General features: G+C 42.1%; 1 protein-coding gene across 1 annotated transcript in view; it reads left to right on the top strand.

Moving 5' to 3' along the window:
* Positions 1-25,645, top strand: part of TNIP3 (TNFAIP3 interacting protein 3) — a 106,950-nt gene that overhangs the window by 47,526 nt on the left and 33,779 nt on the right. The window contains exons 4-9 of the mRNA XM_084855941.1: positions 376-462; positions 2,121-2,195; positions 6,149-6,214; positions 8,044-8,175; positions 12,293-12,400; positions 20,938-21,057. Coding sequence (XP_084712067.1) covers positions 376-462; positions 2,121-2,195; positions 6,149-6,214; positions 8,044-8,175; positions 12,293-12,400; positions 20,938-21,057 — 588 coding nt within the window. The remainder of the gene's footprint in view (positions 1-375; positions 463-2,120; positions 2,196-6,148; positions 6,215-8,043; positions 8,176-12,292; positions 12,401-20,937; positions 21,058-25,645) is intronic.

The following is a 25,645-nucleotide window of genomic DNA, read 5'->3' as shown; positions in this document are numbered from 1 at the left end:
AATGGTAGGAAAAAAAATCCAGTAGGAAATGGTTATCGGTGGGGGGGGGGGGAGTAAGTTTACTCTTCCTTTTCTTTTCTGTGCAGCTTTCCCTCCCAGAGGCAAACTGGGTGACAACAGGGAAATTGCAGTTTACATACCACATCAAACAGACTGTTATCTTTCCACGTTACTCACAGGCTACATACTTGAGACATTCTGGGAAGCCCCTTTCATGAACAATTCAAATACAAGTTCCATCACCTCCCATATCCCACACGTAGAAAGAGAAACATTCGCTCTGAAGTTTTCAATACCCAAGTCTTACTGTGCTACTTCTTGTCTTGTATTAATTCTTCCTCATGGTGTATGTGATTGATTTCCTTTGCTTTAAAGGCCTTTGGTAAATGCAACACCCTGGGATATTCTGCACAGATGGAGGCGAGCATGGATGGGAAGAATATTTCAGGCAGCTTGTCAGAGGTAAGTGACTACATTCTCTGGAAGTGTGTGTCTGTGGCAGTTGGATCCTGTCATTTTGTGCTATGACAAGTAGTATTATTTTATAGATGGACTGCAGCTGGACTCCAACAAATGCTAATGTATTGGCATATATTAATATACTAAAAAAGAGATGTGTTTCATTATATTTTTTTAAAAAACATAATACTATGAAGGAAAAATGCTGGATAGCTTTAATAGGAAATGCGGCCCTAAAAAAAGCACCCTAATGTTAATAGTTGCATTTCACTCTAGTCTTGTTTAAATTTGAAATTACTTAACAGGAAAAAAAAACTTCAATATATTTCACACACGTGATTGCAGTTGTAGCACCTATTCCACATTCAGTGAAGTCAAATTAAATTGGCTTAAATCCAAGTACTGTGTGACTTGTGGCTTGGGCAGTATTTTATTTTAATTAAATACTACTACTACTACTACTACTACTACATAATATATTGAAAAGCAACAATAGTGTAATTCCTTTTTTAGGAACAAATGAAATGTCAAAAATAATAAGTGAGCTTTTTAGTTCATCAGAACTTTCATTTAGGGTGGATGTTAAATGTTACTGTTTTTTCCCCTAACGGACCAACATGCCTATGCGCCCCCCCATTTTAATTACGCATTTGACAGAACAATTCTTCTACCCTCCACATATGTACAGTATTTTAAAAGTGTGACAGTTCAGTAACTTCATGTTATTAGTGTGCATTCTTTATTTTTCTGTGGATGTGTGTCTTGGTGTGTGTATGTGTGTGTGTGTGTGTGTGTGTATATATATATATGTGTGTGTGTGTATATATATATATATATATATATGTGTGTGTGTGTGTGTGTGTCTATGATTACTGTTTCCTCACCTGAACTTTTGGGATATGAACACCATGTATTTAAAGGAAAAATAAATCAAGAGAATATATTACAGTTTCTGGAGAGTATTATATTTTGTGGTAATAGTTTTTTAAAAGGATAATATGAGTTCAACGGCAATAACCCATTGGCTTTGTTTGGACTTCACATATTAGCTACATTCAGACACATTGGCTACATCTATGCAATCTGGACACATTGGCTACATTTATGGGAAGAAACCACAGCAGGCCATTGGCCTGCATGCTGCCCTTACCCGTCTGGTACAGCAGTAAGGAGGAGTTCGGAAGCTTTCACTTCCATTTTAGATTATCTGCAGTTTATCATGCTGTCTGAACCCAGTCAAACTGTGGTTAATCTTAACTATAGTTCTATGTTATATATGTAGAACATTTGCATCTCCCTCTTGTAAGAGCATGCTCAAGGTCCTGCTACAATAACTGTTGATAATTAACTGTTGACAACTACAAAATCCTTCCTTGCTTTTTTTCAATAGACAAAAGGCTTGATTAAACATTTTGTTAAAGCAAGGGATCAAAATTATGCACCACTGGAAAGATTATATAGTACTTCTTAAAAAACTGCATTTGTGCAAACTTTATATAATTTTGTAAAAGTTACACTTTTCAGCAGGTTCCTAATTTATGCTTGAACAAATGTTTCATTTCCCCCTATTTCAGACAGTAGATTAATAACTGCACTTTCTGAGATTATTTCTTCCAGTTTAAATGGATTTGTGCTTGACTGAACTAATATTTACTTTGTAGCATACATTGACAAAGAAGATACCAACAGAAACGCTGGAACAACAGATTACATTACTGGAAAAGCAGAGGCAGGAGGTAATTTTAAGTATCCTTTTTTGGACTCTCAAGGTGATGATGGACAATATGGTTGATCTGGCATTCCTGGCTATAAAGTGATTGAGTTCCTCCTAAATAAATTTCTCCCAAAACAGCAAATGGTTTGCCTATGTGGAAGGAGAATTTCATATGGGAAACAGCTTCTCAACACAAGCAAACCTTCTTTGGATGTTGGTACTACCCAACCTTGACCACACAAGCAAGCCAGGTGATTGACTGTGGCAGCTGTTTTTATGGATTCCAAGGAAAGCAGCATGCAGTCCAACAGGTACACTCCAGAATAACTTGCATTATCATGTATCTAGGGAACATCTGTCAAATCACATGCAACCATGTGCAATGCAACAGTTGTATCCTTTCTGGCATTTTCTGTGATACTGCAAGGGTTCTAGGAAGGTACCGATCCGATTGTATGGTGAAGCCACTTTGGGTAGCAAAATGTCCTAGGTTAGGTCTTCTTGGTCAGGGTAATTTCTTCTCTAAGCAATTAAAGTTGTGTCAGGGTTCCTTTTATGACCTGGACCCCTTGAGTAACTCAAGGATCTCTTGCCTTCTTAAGAGTCCCACCTTCCTTCTTTTAAACTTCCCTTTCCAAATAACATGGGGTTTAGGCTGTAGATGTGGGGTGATTGCCACTCTAAACACAGGGTTTAACCACAACAGTTTACTGGTAAATTTAAAGTTAACAAATCACAACTAAAGGTATTTTCACAATGGAGCTGAGTGATACAAAAGGCATTAGAAAAAAAAGGCAAAATGCAAGTTCCTTTTCTCTAGCTGTCCTTAGACTTTTCTAGCTTCTTCCAGCTTCCTTCAGACTCTGCCCTCACTTCAGGCTGTGGCTATCTCTGCTCTTACTGGCTCTCTTGCTCTCTTTATATACCCTCCTCTCTCAAAACCGAAAGCACTGCTTCAAACCTGAAGAAATGAAACTTAAGTGGAGAAATGAAACTACTCCTCTCAGGGTTACTCACTTCCAACAGAAAATTTCAGACCTCTAATCCTGATCTCCCCCCCCCCCACCCCTTTGCCTCTGTAGGCCTCAGACCTTCACAGGGAGCAATCCTATGGCTGGCTGGGGCATGCTGGCAGTTGTAGGACTTTTTTCTGTCTAAACATGCATAGGATTGGGCCCTAAAAGTATTTCCATTTAATTCAGAGTAGCACTTGGATTATTGCTGCCCCTAAGTATATGTTAAACAGTAACTGCAGTTTAATTAGTAATTAATCAGGTCAGGAATGTCTGAAACACCTATGCCATTTTAGCCTTTTTAATTTTGCAATTTTGTTACAAATGCAGGCAAAGATATGAATATTTCAAGATTTTTTTGTGCACGTCTCTCTTTTGCCATATTACTAGTAGATGGAAGAAAGGACACTTTAAAAATGCACCATCATTGCTGTTAGAGGTTGCTTATGCTAGTGCAAAGTCATTTACGTTACCACTAGTGTCGACTTGGGCAGTGCCCAAGCACTTCACTATAGTTCAAAGTTGGCAGAAAATGCCACATCTATGAAGACAGAGAGCAGTATGCATGCCAACTTACCTGGCTGGTTTTTTTCTTCTTTTTGTTTTGTTTTTTGGCTAGTTGCCAGAAAAGCAGAGAGCATTGCTGAATTTCTCAACCTCAGCTGGTTTTCTTTTTTAGCTGTACACCTTAGGTGAATAGACACCTTTTGTGCTAGGAGCTGCCTGCACAGGGACCATCCTGAAACTGCTGGGCTTATTTTTGTGACCTACCTTGGGTCTCTCGCCAGCTTCTGTCTCGACGCCAGAATTTTTTATTGCCAGAGTTTGCAGCCCTAACCAGCTGCTGGGTGATGCTATTGGTGTACGCAATGCTTCCACTATAGATGGGCACATAAATCGGTAGTAGAAGCAATCACTGCATGTGCTTTCAATTATCTTCAGGGGAACCCAGGCCTGGGCCTCAGTTAAGGCATCCAAAAGTTCAGCCTGGCTATGTTAATGTTCATTCTGATTCCTATCTACAAGGACCAAAGTTTCCCTCTTCACTGCAATTGCCCAGTTTACAGCAACCCCATGGCTGCTTGCAATCCTTATTATAAGCAAATCCTATATTGTTGCATTTTGGCAAAGCTTCTTCCCGCTGTCATTTTGGTTCGTGGGCATGGTTTAGAGGTTGAGAGGAATTGTGTAGGCCAGGCGTGTCTTGCTTCTTTCAGCTCAAGGGCTGAATTCAGCTTCAAAGAAGCTCTCAGGGCCACATTAGTGGTAGGCAGGGCCAAAGGCAAAAGGGGGTATGGCCCAAAATAACAAAGATACCCCAAGTACCAGCACATTTTAGCTTAAATCTTTTCCTCCCAGTAACAAAGCCCTAGGAGAGGCATTTCAACCTTTTAGAATGGGAGAAACACAGAAACCCTGGAAAACCACCAAACAATCAGCGCTTAGGGGAAAGGGGACTTGGCCCTCTGAGGAACACCAGAGGGTGGGATTGGGACCCAGGCAGGTTGGATTTGGCCCCAGGCCTTAAATTCAACATCCCTGGTGTAGGCAGTTCCAGAATTCCATATAGCAATCCCCTGCTCATTTTCATGTGTCATTCACCATCTCCATTTTTGTTTTCTAATCAGAATAACTTCACTGATGAGGCTTCTCATGTTCTAGAAACATCTTGGTGATTCTGCTTTGGGGTGTCTTAGCTCTTCTGGGCATGGGTTTATTTTGTGCATAGTTATGCAACATTTTACATATTCAATTGACTTTTCTAGAAGGTTTTTATTGCGTGCTTGCTGTTCCTCATTCACAGTAGTAGTTTCCAGGTGGTTTAGACAATGTTGTCATCCTCCAGGGCCTCTCCTGTTCTTTCCAAGCATTTTTGTAGAGTTGATTGGGGAAAATCTGGCATTTGGGGGAATGGCAGAATGAAACACTAGTGTAGTTATGCAATTCTGCTGTACCACAGTGCCAAGTACAGGTTATTTAGTGGAACTTACAGAAAGGCAGAAAAGGGAGGGGGGAACCATGTGTAGAGATCCGATCTTAATCCTACAAAGAATCCGGGAGCAGAAACAGTGGTAAAGTGGCAGGTTAAAAGCTTAAGTCTAGAAAAGCTCAATGTATCAGGTATATGCTCTAAAAAAAAATAATATTTGAATTTGAAGCAGCCTTGGGCTCAGCTGAACTTTTCATTTTCATTTTAGCCAGGAGGACTAGCCCCACGTGTTGAAAAACATTATTTTGGAATGCTGACATGACACTATAAAGATGGAAAAGAAGCACACATTTAATGCTCTTATGAACTAAGTGAACTTTCAGAGCTGCAAGGGAAGTCTGCATATCTTAGAAATCCCTATGGGGAATTTTGAGTTTAACATTTGCATTGCTACAGTATTAACTCTGAGTCACCTGCCACTCTCTAACTATCTATTTGTCTTGCGCTCATGTTCATTCCTAGGTCTTATGACCTGCACTGCAAAGGAAATAAAATATTCTTAAGATTTCTGTACAATAATGCAAAACAGGCATAAATACTGCAACAAAGAGGTTGGAAGCAGATAGAACTCATAAAACAGATAGAACTCATAAAACCTGGAGCTTCCATACATTTTTCCAATGTCTCTTCCGGATCTCAGCAAATTACAAATGATGGTGTCTTGTAAAAGTGACACAAAGCCTCTTTTCTGAATGGCTGTGATGAAGCAATAGACATTTCCAGTAAAATGAATGAGCTTAATATATGTTTAAATATAAACTATTGATACTTCAAAATGATTCCTGTCCTGAGCATTAGGAAATAGAGTAGGTTAAACCTCTAAAATAATATGGCAGCACAAAGATTAAAAGGTAAGACCACTGTAAGGTTTTGTTTTGTTTATTTATTTATTTATTTATTTACAGCATTTGTATAACGTTTTAAGAATAAGCTGAGAATAGTATACCTAAGATTATTGATTAATCATTTCAGCTTTTGGCAGTGAACAATGAATGGGATCAACAGTTCAGACGGATGAAACAGCAGTATGAAAAAAAGGTAAAAAAACCAAAAAGACACCCATTCCTATTTCAGTAGAGCACAACCATTTTCTGCTTTTATTTGTTTTGCTTTTGTGACCTACTGGCATATTTTTCTGTAAGAATTCTGAGTGGGAATATTCCTGCACATGCTCAGTAAAGGAGTGAGATAGGGAGTGGCCATCATTTTAGGCAGTTACCAAAATGCAGTGCGGAAGAAGCTTGCTTCCTCCACTCTGTAAGACCCTGAACCCCTGAGATAGTACTGTTTACAAAGTTGTTCCTGTGTTGCTGGATCCTTGTCCATTTTGAGAAGATTGCTGCGGAGCTTATGTGAACTGAGTAGAGACTGTTTTCTTTCTTCAGCAAGCAGAAAAATCAAGCTTCAGAGAGAAGTTTTATTTATATTTTTGTTTGTACTCAAGCTGAAAGGTAGAACTTTGGGAGGCTGTGCTCTGGTTTATTGTTTTGGTGATAAGTGAATTGTTATGCATGTAAAATTATTACATGTGCATTATTATTTTTAATTAAGAAATTAAAATGATATATGTTAATTGTCCCTGTACAAGGCCTTTGCTGTGAGTCCCTTTAGAGATGAAGAAAAAGTGTTACATTTTGCTTTAAGAGGAAGAAAACTGTGCAGCACACACAGAAACATACCAGAAAAACAAGCATGTAGTAGTAAGCAAACAAAAGTATGTTCCATGTAGGGCTGAGACAAGGACCATCAACATTATTATTTTTCCAATTTTCATGGGGGAACAAGCAAGTTCTGGCTCCCAAAAAGGGTGGTGGGGGGTGAATTGGGGGTGGGCTGCTCACCATTAGCACTGCTGATGATCTTCTCACTCTGCCTCACTTTTTTATTCGCTGACGCGTGGCGTTGGCAGCAAAAGCAGCACTCTCTCAACTGCCATTTTCTTTTCCCCAGATTAACTCAATGCGGTGTCATTTTGGGACAGTGTGGGGAAAAAATGGTGACTGCCACCAATAATGCCAGCCACCATATGGATCTGGGGGAAAGAAAATGGCAGTGAGGCCACTGAGAGAAAAGGGCTGGTTTTCCTGCTGCCACCTTAAGTCAGGGGCAGAGAAAAAGAAAAAGAAAGGAAGACCCTGCTGCTGCTGCTAGTGGCAGGCACTAGCCACTAGTTTAAGGTGAACAGCACCCCAAATTTTGCCATCCCCCAAACTCAAAGCAATGCTCCCCAAGTTCACTTCCTGCCAATGGATTCGCAAATGAAGGGGGGGGGGATATTTTGTCTAAGCTCTAGTCCCTTTGTTGAAGGTTGAGGTAAAGATCTGTAAAGGTTGAAGACGTCTGCTTTTGAACCTCAAAATAATAGTAAGTCCTAATGTCACAAGTGTTCAAAGTACTTTGGATAAGCATGTTTGTAATCCTCAAAGCAGCCATATAAGATCTGCCAGCGTCAACCATGTATTGCAGGTGGGGAGGTGGGGCAGGAGCTGAAAATGTCGCTTGCCGAAATCAACCTGGGGAGTTTTGTGACTTGAGGTGAGATGTGACTTGAGGTGAGATTTGTGCTGTGTGAGGGACTTTCCCTGACACAGCACGATTAGCTGCTTCACCAGTGCTGCTCAGCTTTGTCACTCTCCGTGGAGCAGCTCACCACAAGCTTCCATGTATCTGTTGTTCATGAAATCTTGATCCTGCAGCCCATGTCACCTCGTTCTGTACTAAAATTTATTTTACAGCCTGTGGTGTTCCCTACATTTGCACATGGGCCACAGGGCACACAGGCCAACTGCTGCTTCCAGGTGGTGGGGTTCTTTTTTGGGAGAGAAAATTGTATACCTTGCCGCAGTTAATCTTGTGTCCCCTTGCAGGTCGCTGAAGTGAAAGCAAAACTGGAATCAGTGCAGAAGATTGTCAGGACACTCGAAGGAGAAAGGCTCCAAATGCAACAAGAGTGCCAAAGGCTGGAAGCCCAGACTACAAAGAGGCTAGTACAGGAAATGGTAGGAGAACTGGGTTGTTTCACTGTGTGTGTGTGTGAGTGTGTGTGTGTGAGAGAGAGAGAGAGAGGGAGGGAGGGAGAGACTGAGCACTTTACAATCTCACTGCTTATCCCTTTCCCATAAAACCTTTTTTCAAGTAGGGTGGAAACAAATAGGTGGAGCTTTCATAAGTTTAGCAATACTGTTAAACACAGGGGAAAGTTAAAAAAGAAAAGGAAAAGCAGGGCATACATTTTATAAACATAAAATCTGCATGCTAAAATTCTGATGGGTAGAGATGGAAAATGCAATATCAGGGGACAAGGATGGTACCTCAGCTGTTTGGGGAGGGACCGTTGCTCATTAGTATAGTGCACACTTTGCATATAGAAGGTTGCAGGTTCAATTCCTGATATCTCCTAGGGGTGTAAGAAACCCACTTACCGTTCTGGTCCGGGTGTCTGCGGGGTGGGGGGAGGCGATCTGTCCTTTCCCCTGGAATCCTGCCTGGCCAGCTCTGCTCTGCGGCGAGTCCGCAGAGCCGCCGGCTGGGCCCGTCTGCAGCTGGACTTCCGTCTGCTGCCGGGCTGTGGCTGCAAATGGCGTCTGGCGTAGGGGACGCCATTTGCATCCCTGCTGTTTTTGGTGATAGGCTACATAAATATTTACATAGCCTATCACGGCAAAGAGCAGGGACGTAAATGGCGTCCCCTACGCCAGACGCCATTTGCGGCCGCAGTCCGGGGCAGCAGACGGACGGCAGCAGTGGACGGACCCGGTCTGGCCAGCAGCAGGTAGGGTCCGTCCAGGGAGGATTTTGGGGGGGGCAGTTCTGCCACACACTCCGGGGGGGTGGATTCTTTAGAATGAGAATCTGGCCTTATTGGAGTCCATGGCGGATTTCTCCGCCATCCCTAATATCTCCATTGAAAAAACATGATAGCAGATGATGGGAAGACCCTGGAGATCCACTCCCAGGCAGGGTAAAGAACTCTAGGTTCCCACTGTTCCCACTGGCAATTTACTCTGAGCTGGCTCCATGTTGAGGTTGTTAGGGAAACATGACGTCGTGGCCATCCAGCAGCCACCCCAGAGCTTATCAGGGAAAAACTAGATTTCCTGAGACTGCTTAAAGTCCAATTCTTTTCCTTAAGTCAGGTTCTCCTCTGTATAGTTACTGTGTGCCCCAACCCCTGCATTTAGCTCAGGTATGCTACCCTGCCCAGGAGTGTGCCTTTCACCATGACCCCAGTCAAGAGGTGTTTCCTCCCACTGTGTTGAATAAGGGTTGCCCTCTGAATGCCCACAGAAATAACAGAGGAACCCCTCAATTGACACAGCACATTTTAAAGCTCAGTTCCTTAAGTATGATTAAATGTTATCTCGAGGCTCCAATTCATTGCCTTTGGAAGTAACTACTTCAAAGCTTCCTTATAGAGATCCTGTGGGTTAAAATGGGGGCTGGTTTCCGTCTCTTTCCCACAACAAACCCATTAGTGTCTCCTCAGAAGTAACTCCCATTGTGCTGAATAATGCTTGCATTTGAATGCCCACATCAGAACTTACAGATTCCCCTTCAATTGGAATGGCATATTTTAAAGCCCAAGTCCTTAAGTGCGATTAAGCATGATCCGGAGGCTCTGATTCATTGCCCACATCAGAACTTACAGATTCCCCTTCAATTGGAATGGCATATTTTAAAGCCCAAGTCCTTAAGTGCGATTAAGCATGATCCGGAGGCTCTGATTCATTGCCTTAGGAAGTAACTACTTCACAGCTTCCTTATCGATATCCTGAGGGTCACAATGAGGGCTTGTTTCTGTCTTTGAGTTTACTGCTCTATTTCCCAGAACAAACCCATTACTGTGTCCTCAGAAGTAACTCCCATTGTGGTCAATGAGGTCCTGTGGGTTAACATGGGGGCTGGTTTCTGTCTTTGTGTTCTCCCCCGCCCCTTTCCCAGCACAAGCATATGTGTGTCTACTCAGAAGAAACTCCCATTGTGGTCAATGAGGCTTGCTCCTGAAATGCAGGTGCATCTGGACTTTCAGGGGAAAGGAGAAAGGGGGTGGAGAGAAAGGGGAAGCCTCTCTTATTGGTTGAGCAGCCCCTGCCAGTCAGATGACGTTCACTTTAACCCCCACCCCCACCAGGAAGTATGTACTGTGAAGCATTTTTTACTGATCTGGAGAATCCGCTCATGGAACCCTGCTCACAGCAAAGCTGATTCCTTTAAAAAAAATCCAGTACTCCTCAATTAGCTTCTCCTTCTGTTGTCATGGAAACATGGCCTAGGATAGATGGACAAATAGTCTGACCTCATATAAAGTCATTTCCTGTGTCCCAGGTTTCAGTTACTGAAGCATTTTATTTTCTATCTACTGAAATGACTGAAGCATCTTATTTTCTATCTACTTCCTGTCAGACTTTTCCTTCTCAGGAAGATAGGAAAATTAGCTTCGTTGTCATGGCATGTGACACACTTGATATTAGTCAGGTTCCAAATGGAGTGGCTGAAGCTTTTAGTTTCAGGTATTACTACTAGCCTCAGGAGTCACTTGACTTCTGAGCCAATCACAAGCCTTCCAGTTACATTTCAAGTTGGACAAAGACTCAGGGCTTTTCTACATGAGGTATTCATTGTAATCTTGTCATTCTCTACTCGCGGTTGTTTACCGGTTCTTGAAATAACGCTAGGACACTCCAGTTTCGCTTCTGTGTCTAAGCAGCACTTTCAGCAAGTTTTTTAGAGGAGGGAAAATACGGCATTTAATTGTAAAAGCAAAAGAAAACATGATTTCCTCTTGTGTATTTGCACTATTCTGCTATACCACAGTGCCACCCAGAGGTTATGGAAAAAGCAGGAGAGGAAACACTCCTCATGTAATGCTCCGATTTTAATTCTGCAACAAAACCAAAATTAGATACAGTGGATTAACAGCTGATTAACTGCTTCGTATAGAAAAGCTCTTAAGCCTAGTTGTCACTGAGGCGGTAAACCTGTGCCACTTCTGACTGCAGGTGGGGCTCATTTGGTTGAATGCTCCTTCATACAAAGAAGTGCCTCTAACAAGCAAGCCAGGGAGAAAGCTAGGCTGGAACTCTTCTCCCTGATAGCTAGTTTGCTTTACAGGAGAAAATTGTGTTTTTTTGTATGGAGGAACATTTGATCATGTAAGCCTTTGCGGTTTCATCCTTTCTGAGGGGAAAGGCCCTGTAAGTAGGATACGGTCATCCACAGTTTTCTGCCTCCTGGAATGGGGAGTTTTCACAGGTGGAATGTCCCTGTGCTCATATCCAGAAAAGAGATATTTAGTCTTCTCTTTTTACGCCATATATACTAATACCTCAATTTTCTGAGTTACCAGTCCTAATGTAGCCAAAAATGGCACCATCTACGCACAAGAGAAAGGCTTGAGGGGGACCCAAAATTTGCAGATGTACAATAAAAAAACCGTTAGAGGAAAAAAACCCTCAGAGGATGGACCCCCCCTCATAAAAAACAACCTAATGAGGACTGAGCATGCTCAGTGGGGACAGAATCGTGCCTGTGGTGGTGGTGGTGGTGAGATAGAAAAATGGGGGGAGGGGAAGATGAAACGAAGTATCTGGAATCCTTAAGAGAAGCACCCCACCCTGCAACATTGTCTAAGGTCCATTTTTAATGCTATCTGCTTTGAAATTGAAGGCTAAAGTCACTTAAAAATAAAACCCAATAAAATAGTAGCCTATGATTTCCCAGAAGATGTCATTGTTTTGGCTGGGGATTGTGGGACCACTCTAGCACTCCAGCTATGACCTCCACCACCCCTTTGAGAGGCACATCTTCCAACAACAAGGCCTTCAGGGTGGTATTCAGAGATGTGAGGGGGTAAGCTCTATATTTCCTCAGCTACCTCATGCAGTTTTATGGCCTATATGTGCCACAAGAGAGCCCAAAAGGTAGTCAATAGAATGTCATCAGACTTTAGAGTATCTGGGATGAACTATCCATCAGTTTTGTTGCTGTTTTCTTTCTGAGAAGTTTGGCACACTTACTTGGAATAATAATAAAAAATACAGCACATCTGTCATACAGAGAAAAAAACATGCAACCATCTGCACTTTATCAACAAATCTATGTGTCTTTACATTCCAGAGAGACAAAAAAAAACTAAAGGAAGAGAATACACTTCTGAAACAAAAGAATGCCTTAGCAAACGTGAAGAAGATGCATTATGAATATGAAATAAGTCGGCTGAACAAGGTGTGGATCATTCTTTTTTGAGTATTTTTATATCTTCGCTTAGAAATCTTTACCTGCTCTGGGCTTCTATCCATCTGGCAATATCTGATTTGTAGAATTGCTTGAACTGTCTCTTCTGTGTCACCTGCTAATTTAATGTGTGAACTGCGGACTAAACTACACATTATGTTAAAACACATTTTTTTAAAGAAGTATGCATAGTCAGTGGCTAGATGGCCATAGGATAGGTCGGTTCCCGGAGAACCAACCCCCACCCTCTCCTGCGCCACCTTGTAGGCAGTGCGGATCGGCCTCAGACTCCACGCTTGTAAAAGCAGTGCAGAGTGGTGAAAATGGGATGTTCCCAGAGGCAGGGAGGTCAGAAATGCCAGTACAACACTTCCTATGTGTCATCTGGCTGCTGCTTCCCGCGCTCTGAGGTCCCGCGGCCAGACAGCCAAAATCGGCTGTCTAGCTGTGAAAGCAGGGCTGGGGAAGCAAGGAGGAGATCTGCTCCTCTTGCCCTGCACAGGATAGGCGGTCGCCCCTGTGCTTGGAGGCAGCCGTCGATCCAGATAGGATTGCTCCCTTAACTTGGCCTCTTTTATTTTGAAGGAAAACCAGCAGTGTGGAGCCCTAATCTGGATTGTGTTTACAATCTGGATTGGAGCAAATAGCATCTGGGGGTGGGGGTAGGGGGGTAGGAAGATGAGATTAAGTAGGAAACTGGAGTGTAATCGGATCTGGGCCCCATGCATCTGCTCTGCCTTTAAAATAAAAGTGGCCGGCATAAGCATACTTTTTTTTAAAAAACATGTTAATACTGATGCTGTTGGCACTCTAGAATTATGCTTGCCACCTAAAGTGTTAGGACAGAACTAGATGATCGCATGCCTGTGTTTGTTGTGATAACAAGGATATGGATGCAGGCAGGAGGTGTTTGCAGTTATCCTGCCCTGCTGAATCTCACTACAAATGCCTCCTAAGCATTCTCCCCTGCCCTCCAGCTCAGCTCACTTCCAGATTTGGAGCCTGAGTGGGGGGGAAAATAAAAATTGCTGGGGAAGTGCCAGGAGAATGATCAACAACCTCTGATATGCAGACGATACCACCCTAATGGCAGAAAGGAAAGAGGATCTAAAGAGCCTCTTGTTGAGGGTGAAAGTGGAGAGTGCAAAAGCTGGTTTGAAACTCAACATTAAAAAAACGAAGATCATGGCATCTGGCCGCATCACTTCCTGGCATATAGAAGGGGAAGAAATGGAAGCAGTGACGGATTTTATTTTCTTGGGCTCCAAGATCACTGCAGATGGTGACTGTAGCCATGAAATTAAAAGACGCTTGCTCCTTGGGAGGAAAGCTATGGCAAACCTAGACAGCATAGTAAGAAGCAGAGACATCACCTTGCCGACAAAGGTCCGCATAATCAAAGCTATGGTTTTCCCAGTGGTAACGTATGGCTGTGAGAGCTGGACTATAAGAAAGGCTGAGCGCTGAAGAATCGATGCTTTCGAACTGTGGTGCTGGAGAAGACTCTTCCGAGTCCCCTGGACTGCAAGGAGGTCAAATCAGTCAATTCTAAAGGAAATCAACCCTGAGTGCTCATTGGAAGGACAGATACTGAAGCTGAAGGTCAAATATTTTGGCCACCAAATGCGAAGAGAAAACTCTCTGGAAAAGACCCTGATGCTGGGAAAGATTGAAGGCAAAAGGAGAAGGGGACGGCAGAGGATGAGATGGCTAGATAGCATCACCGATGCAATGAATATGAACTTGAGCACACTCCAGGAGAGAGCGCAGGACAGGAAGGCCTGGCATGCTATGGTCCATGGGGTCACGAAGAGTCAGACACGACTTAACGACTGAACAACAACGAAAGGGTTAAATATCCCCCCCTCCTGCCAATTCCCCTCTGCCAGTGACCCCTAGCATCTGTATTAGCATTGTGAGGTCAACAGAAGGTTGGAAACCCTTGTTTTCTTTATAATGTCTAGTTCTTCCCTGAGGAAACCCTCCGAAAGTGACGCCAATTCTTTTTGTCTTCTTGCCCATTTTCTTCAGACAACTCACTGCTCCTTAAACATACAGTCGGTCATGTTTCATAAGACCCTTTTGCATTCTAGAAGTCTGAGAAGTTCTTTACAAAAGGGATATCTGGCAACCCCTACTTTCAGCATCAGGTCTTCCATGAAATGCTCTTTTCTACAAACATTTATGTGGCCGGAAGCTTAAGTTTCATTGACAATTTCCTAGCTACCACAAGACCATTTGTCTATTAGCTTGCAGTACATATCCTGTAAAGTAGCTCTGCTTCAGCTGCGCTATGCCGACTAGAGCGGTGGGCCATCAGGGTCCATTGCACGATTGTATCAGTATTAATACAGCACATGGCCCTGATGGCACAGAGGAAGTTCCAGGTGAACAACATATATTCAACAAGGGGCTCAGCCAGCAATTGCTACGATACCAGTGGCACTTTCTGCACCTGCCATGACAGTGAGAATCAGTGCAGTGCTACGTTCCTGGTGTATATGTGTTATTTCAACTCATGCGGCCTGTCCTCAGAGAAAGCATGTACATAGGCCCATTGCAACTGATAGGGCAGCTCAGTGTAACCTCCCCCTCCCATATGTTTGTTGGAGAAACATATTTATTCTTTTATTGCTTCTGTTTAATAAAGAGCTGTTAAATCCCTGTTCAGTGCAATCTTATGCACGTCTACTCAGAAGAAAGTCCCAGTGGGACTTTCTCTGTCATCGTCATGACCTCTGGGTCAGTTCTGGACCATTTCCAGGTCATTTTCATCTTCATCAGACCTCCCCTGCTCCTCATCTGACCAGCACAGATCAGCTAAAGAGTGAAAGGGCTGCAATCTTTATCCCCATGGTGGTGCTCTGGCAGGGGGTTTAAGCCTGCCCACCTAGTATGCCACAATGGTGATGAAAATGCCCACCCTCAGGTAATCTGCATGGATCAGCTGAGGGGGCCCTGAGAAATATGCCCTCCCCCCAGCTGATCTGCATGGATCAGCTAAGGAGAGTAGGAATGGTAACGATCTGTGTGTGTGTATGAATGGTGTGTGTGTGTGTATGTGTGTGTGTGTGAATGAATGAATGAGGTGTGCATGAAATTAGGGTGGCCATGCCCACTTTGGCCTTTGGCCACGTTCACAGATGGCATGACCCCCCCAAAAAAGGTTCACCAGGTGGCAATCCAGTCCTCGAGCTGTAAAAGTTTCCCCACCCAGTTTTTGCAGCAGAGAAGGGGGAATCATGCAAGCAGCAGCTGTTTGTGTCTGCAAATATTCATCCAGCTTCTGGGCCCAAATGGGCCCAGGTGGATATTGCAGATGTGTTTCTTAAATGTTGCAAAAGAACAATAAAAAGCTGACACTGGAGACACATAAACGTATTTCCATGAAGACAGGCTGCATAAAGCTGAGTGTTGTTTTTTTTTTTAATTGTGTCTCCTGGTAAACCACAAACACTTCCTCAGGAAACATATTTCTTTGAACAATTGCTCTATCTAGCTTTAAGCTGAGACAAGACACACAAATTCAAGCATGAAAAATACAAGCTAGTAAAATAAAATGTTGGCTCTGGTCCGGTAGAATCTTGTAATTAAATACAGATGAAGAAACAAAATGAACTTTTAAAATATAGAATGTAAATAAAAGACATCCAGAAAGTATTATTATTATTGTTGTTGTTTTGTTGATAATAATAATAATCATCATCATCATCATCATCTCAGGATTTTTGAGAATCCTGACTCATAAATTATGAGTAAATTATACTACCATCAGTATTTTCAGTGCACGCTAATGAAAAGCTATAGAAAACACCACAGTCTGGTTTGGTGAGCTCTGTGTATTACAGAACAATACTTATCATTTAGCTTGAAAAATGACAGTTTTTATTTGAAATGTTTACCCATGGTTCTGAGCACGTTAAGCTTTTTAATTTGAATATTAAAATATCATAACATACTATACAATAAGAACCATCTCAAGACTAAGGATAAAATCAAGAATTCTGGAAACGTTGCTAGTTTATAGAGCAAGACCCAGAAAATCCATCACATGGGCCTAGTTTGGATGTAACACAAGACTATGGGTTAGTGTTATGTGCATAGACTCTCCCCTCCCCTCCGCTCGTACAGCTGCAGGGAGGTGATCAGAAGCTTTGCTACTGTTTTCAACTAACTACGCATTGTTGTTATGCCCAAACTTGGATAAATTGTGTGTAGTCTAAACTGTGGTTTACTACAGGGGTCCCTAATGTGGCACCTGTGAAGGGGTCCCCAACTTGGCACCTGCAGGCATCTGATTTTTTTTAAATTCCATTGTTTTAATATACGTACATGGATTTCTATGAAATGTGTACAGCTTTCTAGCAATTTTATGTAGGCTTCAACAAAAGCAGACCAAATATCCAAATAAGTAACCATTTTAAGGTGGCATCTATATGCCACCCATTCAAATACTCAAAGCATTGTAAGGTCCTCAGTCCATTGCATTATAGGAGGTGAGTGTTTATCCTTCCAAAGTTGTAATTTCAGTCTTTTAGCTGTCAAAAGGGCTCAAAGAATCCATTTACATGGAGCATTTGTTAATTTCCATGAAGCAGGTAAATGATTTAAAAGAAGGTGCACAACAGTGAATATTGAACACTGTTCCAGTACAACATTTTTCTGTGTAATAACATCCTTCCCCAAAGAAGCAAATACTGGACTTTGCCAAAACATTTGTTTAAAGAAGCATTAGCCAAATTATGGAATCCCTTATTAAAGAGATGTTGCAGTATCCAATAGACATGAAATTAAAGTTTTTGCTGAATAAGATGCATCCTAAGATCCATAGATATAACAGGTAGACGCCAAAGCGGTGATTCAGTGATTAGGCATTTTGTGGTGGTGCCCACAGCAGTTTCTCAAATTCCTGAATGGGTCCAAAAAGGTTGGGGAGTTCTGGTTTACTAAAATAAGTCAAATTCAAACTGTGGTTTATGAAGCTGTCTTGCTTCAGTACACCATACTTAAGATTAACCACAGTTTAGAGTGTAGACATAATGCTGGAAAAGGTCAGAAAAGGGCAACTAAAATGATCAAGAGGCTGGAGCATCTCCATCTCCCCTATGAGGGAAGGTTACCACAGCTGGGATTGTTTAGCTTGAAAAAAAGGAGGCTAAGGGGAAACATGATAGAGTTGTTCAAATTATGCATGCTGTGGAGAAAGTGGATAAGGAGACATTTTTCTCCCTCTCTCAAAATACTAGACGCAGGGTCATCCCATGAAGCTCATTGGTGGGAGATTTGGGAAGTACTTCACACAGCGCATAGTTAAACTATGGAATTTGCTACCACAAGATGTAGTGATGGCCACCAACTTGGATAGCTTTAAAAGAGGGTTAGAAACATTCCTGGAGGAGAAGGCTATCAATGACTACTAGTCCTGATGGCTATGTGCTACCTCCAGTATCAGAGGCAGTATGCCTATGTACACCAGTTGCTGGGGAACATAGGTAGGAGGGTGCTGTTGCACTCATGTCCCGCTTGTGAATTTCCTATCCACAGCTGGTTGGCTACTCTGTGAACAGAATGCTGAACTAGATGAATCCTTGGTCTGATCTAGCATGGCTCAACATGCAACTGGTAGGGTAAATAAGTCAACTGTTTTATTAACAGTGCAATCCCATATGTGTCCACTCAAAAGTATTTCCCAATGGGACCTGAAGTGCACCGTGTTGGGGAAGACTCGTGTATAGGATAGCAGCCACTCTATTCACACATATCTGGAATAAACTCCATTGAATACAGTGGGACTTATTTCCAAGGAAACATACATAAGGTTGTGCTTTAAAAAGGATATAGACACCTATTTAAAATGCCAAAGGGTGCAAAAATATAGAAAAACATCCTGGCTGGGGAATGCCGGGAACTGTAGGACTTTTTTCTGTCTAAACATGCATAGGATTGCTCCCGAAGAGACTGACATGTGGGAAGGAAGGAGCTGGAAAGCAGAAAAAGCACTTCAGGCGTTATTTGATGTAAGGCCATCTTTGGATAAGAGAGCATGCAAATGCATTGTCATCCCCCAAGTGTAAGCCACATGATAAGAGGAAAAACCAAACCAGATCTCATCCCTGTTTATTGCAAGTGTTTTGGGTTAACAAAACATATTGAAGTCAGATTTTGATTTGGAATTAATTAGAGGGACATTTAAATGTAAATGTGGTTTGATTTTTTAAGCATTTTTCTTTTAGTTCTCTTCCTCCTCTCAATTTGTGATTAATTATGATAATTATATGTAATATTTCCACCTACCAACTTCTAAGGTACTGTTAACGGCATGGAATTAGTTGACTAGGAGTAGTAGTTTTTGAGTATCTTACTAGTAACCTGTTGCTCAAGATGATTTGAAGAGTGAGTATGATGCACTGGCCATATGCATGAAAGACTTAATATGATTTCCTCTTATGGTTGCTATTAAGGATTGCACCATGTTCTGTTTAGGAGGAGCTACAATAAACTCATCAGGTGGTAGATATACATACTTCGCTGTGTTGATTTTTCGTGGTTCTGCGTAGAATTATTTACAGCATACGAATGTAGTTTGATGAGAAATTTTAATAACTCTGAGTTCAAATATTCTGACAAAACTAGTGTTATATGAACATATGGAGTGCTAGAAGAAAATGTGTTTATATAGAATCGTGGAGCATGGCTGTGATGATCTTGATCAGGTACAGAATTAATTATTATATCTATCTGATATGTATGAGATCTAAATTGAATAATACACATATAGATAATACAATAATTCTTTAAAAAAATACTCTTTCACAGTTTATTTCTGAGGCCTTAGGTGACACTCTTGTGTCACATTCATTACCCTGCTCCTTGCTGCTATGAAAATGTAGGAACTTGCTTTTAATGAAATCTAAGATTGTGTCATCTTTGCAATTTCAGAAGTTTTGAAACCATTTTAAATTGGATTATTTATGGATGGAAGAACTCATGGCAGTTGTGGAAAATGATAGGATCTTGATGTTTATACTTTTTGTTTTGTTTTGATGTGCCTGGGTTTAGGAACACAAAACATAACTATGTTTGGACATTCCCAGTTTCTGACTGGGGCACCTAAGGGCACAATCCTATGCATGTTTAGACAGAAAAGGACCTACAACTCCCAGCATTCGGAATGCTGGGAGTTGTAGGACTTTTTCTGTCTAAATGTGCATAGGATTGCATCCTAAATTATATTTATGAGTGTAAACTCAGCAGACAAACAGTGAAGCTATATTTCTCCCTCCCCCCACCCCCACTCTCTGTATATCCACACTGTAAATGGGGAACAGTCTCAGATCATACAATTCAGCACTTTACATTGAAGAGATGTATCTTCTTTGCTCTGGGTTTTCTTAGTTCTTATAGTAACATTGCAGATACATGTATTTATGCTTGCACACATAAGGCATATTATTTATGCAACTACAACATAAAGGCTCTTGGCACTATAGTGCACCAGATTTGATTACTGAAACATGGGCACGGGGCATAGGGAATGCATTACTTGCACAGCCCCCCTCCCAGTTTATTTACTCAGCATAAAACCTGGAAATGCAATACTGAAAAAGAACTTTTAAAATAGGATGTTTCTCAGCCTTTTTAGATTTAACCCTCTTCTGAACTGCAAGCCTAAACCCAATTACTAGGGAGTAAGCCTCACTGAACCCAGTGGAAATTGCTCCTGAGTAAATATGAGTAAGATTGCACTGCAAGTCAAGGTCTTGTGCCTCCATTCACCCATGAGGTTTTTGTATGTAGCTGTATGCAGCCTAGTGCTGCATATAAGGATCTGTCAGCTGGGATAGTACTAATGTAACATCATCATTAAAGAACGGGGAATAGAACAGGAGATCTTTGACTCCTTCCTAAAACCATACACAGGGACTATCATTAAGCCAGCAGCTCTTCTGGGCTCCATTCTCATCAAACAAGGTTGAGAAAATTAGGCAGTAGGGATACAGAGGGAAAGGGCATCACTCAGTATTAGAGCACATGCTTTGCATGGAGAAGGCCCTCGGTGAAGGCCCTCAGTTCGATCTCTGGCATGTCCAGGTAGTGCATGAAAAACTCCTGCCTTGAAACCCAGGATAGCCTCTGCCAGTCAGTGCTGGCAGTACTGGGCTATATAGATCAATGACTCGCTATAAGGCAGCTTACTGTGTTCCTATATTCCTACACAGTTGATCACACAAATATAGTGTAGGACATTCAGCCTTGGTTTACGAGGGGAAGGCACACCTTCCTCCAGTATTTCACCCATCACTGGAATGTCATGCTTTCCTTTGAGTGCTTTCACACCCCCACTTGGGAGAAGCTACCCCACAATTTGAGAACCCCTTTTATAAAGGCAAATGCCAAAACCTTTACTAATATTACCCCTCCCCCCGTGCCAAGTCTAAGAAGTTCACAAAGATTGTACTGCTTAAAAAGGAATAAATTTGATGTAGTGAACTCCAAGCATAAGATGCTTTTTTTTCTTTTGGCTGCAGGCCCTTCTGGACACCTTGAAAAATCAAAGTGCATCCCTACATGTGCCTGACGTTAGTGCGTTGGACAGGAATTGCAACCAAGAGGAGATGAGGATGCAAATGGAAGTTCTCAGACAACAGGTATGAATGGATTGAATGTGAACCTTGGCAATAACTTAGGAATTCATTTAATCCTGAAGGTAAAATTTGAGATTTTAAAAGTTTTTAATAGGAACATGTTATTGCAGATCCATTTATGTATATGCTCAAATTCCATCATGAGTACAGAACCATTTTAAATAAAGGTTGACATTTTCAATATGAACTCATTTTCAGATGTGCTACTGTTTCTACTAGAGAAGTTTAAGAACAAATATTTTCTAAAACTCTTACACTTATGCTTTTTTCAACCAGTTCACCTAAATTTACCTTTTGTTTTTATATTGCTGCTTTAGCATACTTACTCCACTCAACTATCAAACACCACTGGTATGAGTTAATTATCAAGAAGCCATTTGTCATTTTCGTGGGACTGTTCCCCATGAATCTTGTTCTTCTCAGAGCAAGGCTTTTGTGTAGTTCAATATCCTAAGTGTACAGATAAATTAAAATCGCATAAAGCTTCCCAAACTTATATGTGGAATGGAAGATTGATTTAATCTTTGTTGCAGGTCTAAACCTTGGGAAAAAGATTATTTTTCCCCTTGGGTTTATTTTTCTATAAGAACCCATGCGTTTAAAATTATGTTACTTTCCAGTTAACCTTAAGTTTAAACCCTGACATTCTGTACACTGTTAAGAGTCCGTTGTTGAAATACAAATGTATATGATAGGAAGACCCATGGACTAAAATACTTGTTTCTGTCACGTTTGAAGGGCTGAGCCAGATTTTATTCTATCGTAATGCATGCCACATGCAGAACAGTAAAACCTCAAATTTGATTGTATGGTAATGGATTGTACACACAATAAAACAAAGTTTATCATTCCTTCCCCCTTTCCCAAATTCTGCTGAGGGCACTTAAATCTAGGTGCTTTTTTTTTTTTTTTTTAAGTGTCTCTAGTTTTATGCATCCATAGAGACACAATGGGGTTCACACTGCATATTAGAGAACAGAAAGTTCCAGTTCCATCTTAGAAGGATACTTATACCATGGCTTCTCTGATTTGATTTTCTGAGCCACCTTTGTGTCTTGAGCTTACAATAATGACAAGGAATGTGAGGGTGAGATAATAGGCAAAAGTGATAACAGGGGCAGTTGGCAATCTTTCCGTTCACTCTCCCGTCCGGTTCACCTCTCCTTATGTATATTTGTATGGGTGGGAGAGGGAGGGAATTAAGCCTGTACATAGAAGTGGTCATAAACATTCTCCAAGACCTAAAATAGATGGGAAGCTAGACACAAATATGAAGGGCTTAATTCTTCCCCAAATAGGCTGAAAAATCCAGGTCTAAGACCCATTTAAAAATAGTCAGGGAGGGAGAAATACCTCCTGTTAAAGGGCGAGGAATGGAGCGCCTTTCCCTTAGGCCCAAACTGATTATCCTGTGTTTTCCCTGTTGTCCTCCTTGGGTTTTTTTTAAATAGCTAGTTTGTGGTGATTTTTAAAAATTGCAATGCAATTGCTGCTCTATCTGCCCAATGTGGACTGGCAAAGTACAACTGATGCATCTGGAGGAAGGAGTGGCCGTAGTTATGATGCCTCACCAGTGCCTGGTTGCATTGCCATTATATGTCTGGCAATGTCCTCTCCTGCCCTACCCATTATTTTAAAAGGCAAGTGCTGTAATTAATAATTACCATTGCAAGGCTGCTGCTGCTGATGTTGATGACGACAATTGTCATTTCTCATTGGTGTGCAATGGTGCAAATAAATGGTACAACAACAACCCTGGAATAAAAAGAAGTGGGGAAAGGGAAGGAAGGAGAGAGGTAGGTTGCATCCTGTGGTATGGGTCAGGGCCAGCCCTACCATTAGGCAGAGTGAGGCAATTGCTTCAGGTGGCAAATCTTGGGAGGTGGTAGCAATGTGTTGGAGGAAAAAGCTGCGTGCCATGCAGCCCGCTCTGTGCTCCTTAAATTAGCGTGCTGCCTTCAGGTGCAGTGGAGGATGCTGTACCATTGTCAGTGTTGAAGACAGATTAATCTGGCAGACCAGTTGGCTTTCATACATGGAATGGGAGGGGGCGCCATCTTGTTCTTTGCTTCAGGCAGCAAAATGTCTTGGGCCAGCCCTGCTATGGAGGCTGGATTGCCAAAATGGGCTCCTCCCCGCCCAGCTGGGATTGGGTCCTTTAGAGCTGTCCAGATTTCCTGCACTGCAGGAAGACAAAAGTAAGAGGAGATGGCATCATAGGGGGTGGAGAAGGGCAGGGTGACCAGAGCACACAGGCAGGCTCAGCACCCTAGTGTATTGGGAAGGACTGGGCTGAGATAGAGGAGGAAGTGATGGAGGGAGCTGAATTCACCCTTCCTCTTGTGACAAGCAGCCCCATGTATATTTCCCCAGTCAGAGTAAATTATCCCCCCCCACACACACACACACTCACACATATTTCTCTTACACTCTAGGGAGTAAGCTCTATGGAAGGATATAACTTCTGAGTAAATGTGCTTAGGATATCCCTTTAAGGCTGCAGTCAGTGATGCCTTTCTACTTTTGCATTTGCCATGAGGACAGACATTGCAGAGTTGCTGGAGGGAATATAGAAATAAATTGTGCCATATGAAACTACAGTCTTAATTCTGCCTCCAGAATTAAGGTGGAAAAGCAGTGCCTCAGCAGCACTGAAGACATCCTGGTGTGGAAGTAACCCTAGACAAGAGTACTTATGTGAAGTCTGTAATATTAAGAGACTTAAAATAAAAGTGTTCCATGCCAAATGTACAGAAACGTCTTTAGCTATGCAAATTGCACTTTGCTGCAGATTCAAAGCCTAATTATCTGTGATGTGGTCAGAATCCAAAGTTGCCTCTATAACTTTGGCTATAGAGTTCTGAATGCAATATTTGTTAGTCAACTCTGGGATTTTGAGCACGGCAAGTAGAATTCCCTGGGAATGTACAGAATGGCTTCATGACTCATAGGGATAATAACCTGGTGGTGGCCACAGATGCTAGCACTTTATCACTTAAGTTAATAACATCTCCAATGAGTCATTGCTCCTGTTGATTTTTAATTGAAGCCTTTCATATGTTAGTGATCAGCAGTTGGCTTTAGAGAAAATATGCCATCCAAAAAGACTGATTCCTCTGGATAACTCTGGAAGCTGCAAGGCTTCCTAAGCCAGTTCACCAGCTCACCTTTCCCATGATCCTTTAAATTGCAAGGTTATTGGTGTAGTGGTGAATTTCAAAGTGCAGGCAGTCCCCATACCTGCGCCCCCAAGGTGAATCCAAAAATGCTGGCGGCTGTGTTGACGCATATCAACGAGCCAGTTCTAGAAATTTTCATCACCAGGAGCTGGTCTTTTGTAAAGTTAGTGGGACTTAATTGCCCATTCAAGAGCAAGCCACTCCAAAATATTTTTCATTATAATGGGGATAGCTGCACGAGGCCATTAATCAGCCGTTAATCCACTGTATCTACTTTCGGTTTCATCACAGAATTGAGATCCTAGCACTACACAAGGACAGTTTTCTTTCCTGCTTTTCTGCTACATAACCTCTAGGTGGCACTGTGGTATAGCAAAATAGCAAAAGTACACAAGAAGGAATTGTGTCTTCTTTCACTTTCACAATTAAATGCTGCATTTTCCCTGCTCTAAAAAACACTTGTGGAAAGTGCTGGTCAGACACAGAAATCAACCTGGAGGGTCACGTCATTGTCTAAAGAATCCATAAACAACTGTGAGTAGAGAATGACAAGCTCACAATAGATGCCTTCTGTAGAAAAGCCCATGGTTGCTGGGAAAATCCATTTTTCCCTCAGCTGCTGTGAGGATTGCAGCTATGCTCAGATGGAACAAGGACACTTGAGGATGGGTGGCAGACAGTATCAGCTTCCCTGCTAATCAAAAGGACCTGGAATTTCAACCCCGTGAGTCCTGGTTCCTCTACAACACTGTGTAAGGGGCATCCTCATGGCTTAAAGGTATCTTCTGATGGGAGACAATTTGTGGGCCTGAGAGAACTTGTCCTCTGGGGCCAATTTTCACCCCCACTTTAGGCCCAAGGCTGAAGGGAAGCAAGCAACAGACTTGACTTTGTTGCAAGTGTGAACCCTCAGTTGACTGAGGGTTCACACTTGCACATTACTCTCCACTCTTAACATTCACAAGCAATATTAGGGCTGATCCAGATTGTGGAATTTGGAGGAGGTTTAAGGCTTTTAAAAAATCATGCAAATTTCCTGTGATTTTGTCACTGTTAAAAGAACCACTCCTACCCTCTCCTTCTACCTGTTGGTTCATACTTTACTAATATATGGAGTGATGACTACTACTATATATAAATGTTCAAACTATCTTGGCCATATGCAGCCAATAGTGGTGCTATGCAGATGTTTGGAGTTGGACCTGGTAGCAGCAGATGTCAGGTGGAGAGGTGAGCAAGCCCCTTTCTCCAAGCTGCAGTTGCCGTTACTGCAATGCAAGTGGGTCAAGGGAAGGTCCTCCAAGCCTGCGCTGCACCCTCCTTGATAGCTAACATGATCAGGGGGGATAATTGCCTTCTCACTAGCATGATTCAGTGATCCGTCATTGGTAGGGAAACCATGATGGGAGTGC

This window comes from Heloderma suspectum, chromosome 5 (assembly GCF_057233095.1).
Source record: "Heloderma suspectum isolate Gila_16-S chromosome 5, 16-S_ref, whole genome shotgun sequence".
NCBI classification, from domain to species: Eukaryota; Metazoa; Chordata; class Lepidosauria; order Squamata; family Helodermatidae; genus Heloderma; species Heloderma suspectum.
The sequence above is the reverse complement of the archived record's forward strand: the minus strand, read 5'-3'. Positions and strand labels throughout refer to the sequence as shown.